Genomic DNA, 8,526 nt, shown 5'->3' on the forward strand with positions numbered 1-8,526 from the left:
GAGGTAGCCTACAGTCTGCCAGGACCAGGCAACTCAACCACAGGGACGTGCTGCATCACAAATTGAGTGAACTCACACTGAGTCTGTATGTGTTGATAAGACATTATATCTATTTTATATTGATATCACATTATCAGGTCTCCATCTATAAGCCTTCTTGAAACCAAGACAGCAGCACGTTATTCTTCTGTCTCATTTATATGGCTGTGTTACATAACCTTGACTTTTGTAAACAAGTCTTTCAATATGCAGTTGGTGCAAATAAGCCACAAATCACTCGTTGTTCAAGGTCATGTTGAATGTGTGGACTCTTATGTATCCTGCCAGACACCAGCTGTCTAGGTGTGTGTACTGACCACCCTCACAAATTCATTCATGGAGATCTGGGAGCTCTTCCTTGTTCAAGCACTTTTTAAAAAAACAAATCTCTAGTGCCTTATCTTGCTGAATGGCAGGCTTTAAAAACTGGGACTCTGAACCGTTTTCAGCTGAAGGATTTGAGACGTTATTCCAGTGAAAACCGAGCTGAGGTAGCCTACAGTCTGCCAGGACCAGGCAACTCAACCACAGGGATGTGCTGCATCACAAATTGAGCGAACTCACACTGAGACAAACTAATCTGTCATCGCTTACAATATCCAATTATTTGGTGAAAGGGATGAAGTGTTAGTCTTGAAAATATTGATTTTCAGTGGCCTATATTTTTTTCTGTCAGGCCCTGCATACTGCTAGCCTGGTAAACCAAACTCATTCACAGAGTGAATAGTCTGATCACTCACGATTGAGAAACCTTTCCAGCACTTGCATCGCGACCGACGTAGACTTTTGCGCTAAAAATCATTGGTCCAGCCTAACCAATCACATTAATCAGAGATTCATAACGTTATTTCCTACTTCGCCTAAACTTAACAAACTGACATTAAGCAGCATTGGCAGTCAGAAATCTATGCAGGCTATGTTGGCTTACCTTTGCTATAAATAATGTACACATTCTTCCGATGGCAATATTTTTATATTTGCAGGCATTGCTACTACCGTTTACCACAGCCACTTTCGATTTCGAAACTAGCGTCATCCCATCTCCTCGCTGATTGGGCAGGTAATCTGCCGACCAATGGAAACGTTAGTGAACTGGTTAAATTTAGGCCTAATCTTAGTATTAGAACTAAAACTTTTTTATAGCATTAGGTTCTTAATCATGTGAATTAACCATCCGTGATAAGTCTGTTTCAAGGTCAGTGAGGTGTAAAGACTTTCATAGCAGTGGGGGTTAATGGTACACAGGCCAATATCAAGTCCAGACTGGGAATAAGACAGTTAGTATTTCAGCCCCTTCACACAGTGGACTTCAATGCAGACACCCCTTCATTCATGCCATCCTTAACCTGGAGCACTGTTCATTCTGACGGGAAGGAGAGAGGCTAGTGTTGCTCTGCTGTGCACTTCTGTGCAGCACACCGTGGAGGGAATGTGTATGTAAAAGTACACGCCTCAGATAAGAGGCCAGGGTGCCTACTAGGGGTGCTGTTTAACTTTTCACAAAAAATTGGATTTAACGGTGACAGTGTGGTTTACATTTATTTGAAGGGTGTTAAACACTGGACATCAGCTGTGGGGGTGGGGGTCTTCATAGATTGTCACGGCACCAGTTCTAAAACTTGCTAGCCTTGTAAGCTGAAAGATATCATTAGCCTACATCAGACACGAGATCCATAGGCATCCAATAACATCTTTAATTCACTCGACAAGCTTGATAGCAGTTGACTCGCTGCAGCGATTAAATGCTAGCATTGCAGTAGCTGTAAATGACGTTGGCATAGGTCTATCAAAATAGGTTCCATGTGTTCGTCTGTTTACACCATTTGCCATGCTTGATGGCCACATCAAGTCAGTCAGTTTTTTGTTCACTCATTGTACCAATTTTCCACATTGGTCCTTTTGTTGTGATTTTTTTTCTTTCCCCCCCAGCTATATCACGTTCCTCTATAAAGCCCTGTTGGTCTTGCACCTGAAACTCTGATCCTCTTAGAGGTTGAACTGTGTTCTGCTCTGATTTTTTTTTTTCATACCTTTTGTGTCTACGGTATATCAGAGGTAGCCCAGTTCTTTTGGGAAACACTAGCTGAGCTACACTTAAAAAAAGAAGGAAAAACCTGCTTGAAGTAGGCAAAACAGCTTTCCTTGTTTAATAGTTCGCATTTCTTTACACTAGCTGGTAGGTATCACATACCACTGGCTGCCCCTTTCAGTATATGAGAACCTGGAAATCTTGGCATGACGAACTGTTTGAACTCTGTGAACTACTGACCCTGACCCTCGAGGGACAGTTTTGACATGCTCTCCTTTGGGTCCATTGGGGACGCCATACCTGGGCAGCACTGGGGTGCCTCTCAAAGTTGAAGGACTTGCAAGTCATGCTGATGCTAGTCTGATTTGGAACAACCTCCAGCTCAAACCTTCACCTGCATTCTTTTGTTAGACTCTCTTACTTATACTGAGGTTGCACCCAAATTCTGAAAGCCCAGTCCATCAAGCTCATATATGATTCTGATTATTTCTGAAAATACAGAAGGCATCCCTGTACATTTCCACTGAAAATGAAATGTGCAAAGACATCTGTCAGCACTTTCCCACAGGTCATAAAGCTTCATGCAATTCTGCTTGTAATCAAGAGTATCTATTACATTTACCAAGGCCTGTATATTAATTGCTACCCTGGTTATTTTCTGTTTACCGTAGTAATATGCCCAATTTAAATGTTGGTGGCGGGTCCTTTAAATGTACGTCATAATTTACTTCCCGGAAGTTAACGTCATTTATCACACTGCCTGGCTCAAACCATGGCAGACTTTCTTGCAGAAAATGAACTAGTAACGCTAAGAAATCGATTCAAAAGAGATGCCGAGCTGCTTCTGCAAGGGATCTCTGATGATGGCGAAGAAAAGAGTAAGTCTAATTATTTTTGCTCACTTTCTGAACGGAACCTAGGAAATGTATGCTGATGTCAGGCCAGATATCCCTGGCGAAAAATGGACTGTACTTATGGCTAGCTTGCTATCTAAATTAAACAGCCACACAGATCAACATTGATTGACAGCAAAGTTTGGTTACAAGATATAAGATAATACACGCGAGACTAGGCCTACTGTCAAATCAAATGGTGCTTGCTATTTGTTGTCAGTAAGTTAGTCAGTAACATTACTAGCTAACTTTTAACGTTTGTCATCAAAGAGCAATGCACAACTTATCAAGGAGTTGAAAACAAAACTGAGATCTTCAAAACAGCACAACATTCATTTACAGAGGGCTCCGCAGTCCTGTCAGACTTGCTTTGTCGGAATAAACAGCTTCAGTGGGTGCCATGGTACTGGTAACACAAACTGCATTGTTTGGGGATGACCAGTAGCCACTGTATGGCAGCTGTTCAGTTTGTCGCTGGCTTCTCCTCAAGCAATGGATTAGGATAACTTGTAACTAGGAAACAAGTTATGCGGTGAAAAAAAGACATCTTAAAAATGTTATTTTGATGATAATATTGTCCCCTTGCCACATCGTGTATTGTATAGATTTACATCAAAACCTCGAATCCTCCACATAACGGTGTAATATAGTGTGCCCACGATATTAATTTTACGATACGCTAAGGTGTCTACTTGATACACAACTGGCGATTTATTTAGCCTGCTTGTCATAGGGTAGGCCTAATAAACGTATGGCTGGCTTGTTCATTATAATGTATTGTTTATGGTAAATGCCCTATCAACAAATTATCAAGATGGGTCTCTGTTGTAATTCAGTTAGGCCTATTGTAGATTGTTTAGATATGTTTACATGTAGGCCTATTACTTGCCTGACCACTTGATTGAATTTTATAGGTAAACAGAGGTGGACAGAGTACACAGCTTCATTACTTGAGTAAAAGTACAGATACCCTTTGCTAAATTTTACTCAAGTACAACAGTCAGATGTCTACTTAAGTTAAAGTACTAAAGTACTTGTTTTTAAAAGTACTTGAGTATCAAGAGTACAAGAGTACATTTTCTAAATATTGCATTACTACTGCCACAGTGCTTACATTTATGTACAGAAACATCCTACATGGAGTTATGAAACAATTTAATGTTAATACCTTGGAGAATGTAAAAGGAATTGAAAGTAAAATCAAGTCATTTTCATCTTTTTACCATGTTGCCAGGGAATGGCAGTATTTCTAATACATGTATTTAAAATACGTATTTCAAAATACAAAATACTATTTTGTAATGGAAACACTTGAAGCGAAAACTATTATTAACTTGTTCAGAAAATTGAAATAGTCTGGTGAGGTGGGGCCACAGCTTGGCGCACATCCGGGATGGACCTGTTGCGTCTTCATCCATTGTTTGTCTCCAACCATGGAGTTGACTTTGGCGGAAAGCTGAAGGTGATTGCTGATAGGCTGTCCCAATCAGTGGCGCCTGCACAATCCAATCACGTTTGAGAGGGAAACAACAAATTGAGGGTTTCCGATTTTTTCTTTTTCCTTTTTTTAGAAGTAGTAATGGGTACTCACGGTTATGGATAGAAATGTAGTGGAGTAAAGAGTATAATATTTGCCTCTCAAATGTACTTGAGTAAAGTCATGAGTACTCCCCAAAAATGATACTCGAGTAAAGTACAGATCCCTCAAAACTGTACTCAAGTACTGTACTCAAGTAAATGTACTCCATTACTGTCCGGCTCTGTAGGTAAAGAAGAGAAAGATGACAAACCACTCCCACGCATTAACCGGCACTCCGTCTTCTGGATCCTAGCATCCATAGGGTTGACCTACTATGTGGATTTCTTTAATGTCATCATGGAAGACACCGATATTAAGAGGTAGATTCTTTGCATGGGCAGGCTGATTTGTTTGATTGAAGGATCAATTGGTCATGATGCTAACAAAAAGGCTGGTTTTGTCATTATTTGTCTACAATTTGTCATTGCTCATATCTGTCTATTGATTATCCATTGTAATGGCCTAATTTGGACTTGATTGATATTAGCCCAGCCTTAATTTCTTGAGCAGTAGCCTAGTATGCCTATGTAATGTAGTAGTTGGCATATCAATAGCCTAGTATGTCTATGTAATGTATAGTTGGCATATCAATGCCTTATTTCTTATTTCGATGTATTCTAACAATCTATTCTTATCTTTCACTCATTCATTCTAATAATATTTGTTGTTAAAGGGGAGTTTTCTTGCCACTGATTGTAGCCTCTTTGTTTGCTGTTGGGGGTTTCAGCCTTAGGTTCTGTGATGGATCCTGAGACGGTGTCCCTTTGTGATGATGAAATATAATGGAATTGAACCTGCTCCGTTGTTTCACTGAGTTCTCCCCTCTGTCCTTCACAGCTGGTGGTTTAATGTTGGACTGGTGCTGCTGACTCTATGCATATCTCTGGCTGCATTCTGCATCGTATACCTGGAGTGGTGTAAAGGCATCCAACATTATGACCAGGAGTACCCTGCCATTCCCCCTTTAACTACCGCAGCCTTTATTGCAGCCTCTTGCAGGTCAGAAACTTCCCAGAGGTGCTCTGACAGACAGATATGGAGAATTATGTAATAGACATTCACATTCCCTATTAATTAAATGTATATTTGAGGAACAGGTATTCTCGTGGTTGTTATGTGCACTTCTGTTTTCATGTCATAATGTTGCTCAAATATGATGACTAAAGCGGATGTTTCACAAGGCAACTATTTGAGCAATATTTCTGGCAATGTTCCTGAGTACTGTTGCTGTAGCACATTCCCATTGATATTGAACAACTTTTTTTTTTCTGGAGTTCTTCATCAGTAGGCACATTTCCGTGATCATCCAATCAGAACACATCGGTTGAGTAGTTGCCGAGCAACATTGCTCAAAAAGTTCCCTCGTGTACAGTATCTTCATCTTGACTGATAAACTTCAGTTTGTGTCCAATGTAGCCTGATATATTTAGCCATTTTAATGTATTACATTAGCTAGAGGGGAAGCATAGACGTACAAGATGATGATCTGAACCAGGGTAGGAATTTCACGGCGGCCACGACGGCCATGGCCGTCGTAGCCCCTTGCGTTGGCCGTGAGGCCCCTTTGAAAATCAGAGGTTAACAGGCCACGGTGGCCTTGGTGCCCCTTCTTTCAATATTCTGCTTTATACCCTACTAATAGCGACTTTTATTTAGCCTGTGGCCTGTCAAAATAATCTTAGCATTCACAGCGCAAATTAATTTAGTAATTTACGCAGTGGAGAAAGTGGCAGCGCAAGAAAGAAAGTGCGTCCAAATTCACCCATTCTCATGTTGAACTACTTTCATGAAGTAGCCTATTCATCACACAGACACCACGTATCACATGAAAGAGCTTTTTCTCAGCTTTTAAAACGATGTTAGCCGATAATTGCTGTGTTGAACGGTTCATGTTGAGAAAAGTAAATAATATAATTCAATTTAATCATACATTCTACTGAAGGTGTTAAGTCCCCATGATCTCCATACCCATTCATCTCGGTGTAATACTTTACGAACCCTTCTTTTTAACACATGACAACCCATATATCAGAATAAACAGGAGACCTTACCGAACACAAAGGTGTAAAGCAGTCCCCTGTACAGTTAGCCGTTCCAGAGTAATCCAGTTTTGAATTTGCAGTAAAGTTCGACATGCATGGATGTCTCCAAATTTGGGCTTTAAGTTTTACAATGTGTTTAAATTGTTCCACATAATTTCATAACGGGCCAAATACAAAATAAATGTTACAAATATCGCCTATATATTGGTAAATCAGAGGACAGCTGACTAAGAGTTTGTAAAAGTAGCCTTAATGATCACAAAATGCTAAGCATGCATCTAGGCTATTTGAGTTTCTTAAAGCTGAGCTGTGCTTAAATTGTTCAATACATGATTTCATAACAGGCCAAATATAAAATAAATGTTATATATAGCCTAGATATCTGTAAATATTAGATAGTCAGATGATTTACAGTTCTATGTAAAATGTTATGTTTTCAATTCATGTTTTTGTAATGTTTCATACAGTGATGCAGGTCTACTGCAGTGAATAGGCTAAATACAACTTTGATAATTTTTATAGCCTACTACTAATAGTTAACTTTGGCCTTGGTGCCCAGACATGTGGCCTTTGTGCCCCCCACCAAATATGCCCAACTGAAGGCCAAGTGGCCTTGCCCCCAGAATGGTGAAATTCCAAGCCTGATCTGAACACTTGCTGCTGTTTCCTCAGCTTTAACATCGCCCTTTGGCCAGTGTGGTCCTTCCTCACTCCCGTGATCCTCTTCACCCAGTTCATGGGGGTTGTGATGTTCATCTCAGTCTTAGGATGACAGGACGAGGTGAGGCCTCTGGAGACAGGAGACTTTTACAGCACACCGCATCACCACGTTCTGAAAACTCATTTTTCAACTGATGAATGAATTAGCTAGTGTAGCCCCCCTACCCTCTAAAACACACACACACACACACACACACACATATCAAAAGGATTAGCTGCATTAACTTTTGTAGCTGTTCTAACTTGCCATATGTAACTGGGATATAGAGCCTAATATACCCTCTAACAACTTGATTTAGGTAAGCCCTAGTAGTATACTAATCAGCATTACTTGATGCTAGATTTGGAAACTTAAACATAATAGGCTATACTCTGTTCAGTAGTGGCGCTCAATGTAGTACATGTGAAATTTAATTACATAAAAAGAAAATGGTGGCAAAGAAGTAACTCGCTTTTTCTTTATTTTGTGATTTCACAGACACCCAGGATGGCCAGACACTTTTGCTACCCCTTACAAGCGCGCATAAGACTTAACTTTTGATCAAACTGTTTCCATCACTGTTTTATAAATGTCATTGTTCTTTTGCCATAATTTTAAATTAAGCTTTTTTTTTAACTGTGTCGTCCACAAATGTAAATGTTTGTTAATAAACCAGTAAAATTAAAGTGCTTTCCTATTTTTTTTTTATATACTGTAAGTCATCTGTCTATATGCAGCATTACATTAATCTCTTAGTCTCTATGAAAAAATCCAACCTTGAAGGGGAGCTAATTAAAAATATGTTTAAGATCAATGGACTGAGATCAGCATGGCAGAAGCTTGACTGTGTTGAGTAAGAAGTTGGATGATCCAGCTATGGCCCCCTTTTAGTGTCCTGGTAGAGACAGTCAAATTTTGTGTTCAAGTATTCCATGGAGCAGGGTTTCCGATGTCCGGTAATTACCATAGACTGTAAAAATATGGACAATGCGTCTGTGACGTCACCCATAGATTTTCTGAAGAACGGTGTCACTCCCCGATGTGAGTCGCTACCGGATGCGAGTCGCGCATGCGTCACTTTGCTACTTTGCGACTACTGTGCTGTTAGCCACAGAATAATGACATTAGCCTACACAGCAGTAATGTATTATTTCGCGTAAGGCATCACATTTTTACGGCATGATCTCTAATGTCAGTTCTAGATTAGAGGCTGAAGTAGCCTGCTAGCGAGAGACTTCTGTAAT

The 8,526-nt window shown here is 40.0% G+C and overlaps 1 protein-coding gene across 1 annotated transcript; it reads left to right on the forward strand.

The window, feature by feature from the left end:
- The first annotated feature begins 2,806 nt into the window (after positions 1-2,806).
- tmem128 (transmembrane protein 128) lies at positions 2,807-7,968 on the forward strand. The gene is made up of 5 exons (XM_048232358.1): positions 2,807-2,946; positions 4,728-4,860; positions 5,378-5,539; positions 7,255-7,363; positions 7,781-7,968. The coding sequence occupies exons 1-4, from the start codon at positions 2,841-2,843 to the stop codon at positions 7,352-7,354; spliced, it is 501 nt and encodes a 166-aa protein (XP_048088315.1). The 5' UTR covers positions 2,807-2,840; the 3' UTR covers positions 7,355-7,363; positions 7,781-7,968.
- Positions 7,969-8,526: the final 558 nt, after the last annotated feature.

Source organism: Alosa alosa, chromosome 21, assembly GCF_017589495.1.
Source record: "Alosa alosa isolate M-15738 ecotype Scorff River chromosome 21, AALO_Geno_1.1, whole genome shotgun sequence".
NCBI lineage: Eukaryota > Metazoa > Chordata > Actinopteri > Clupeiformes > Clupeidae > Alosa > Alosa alosa.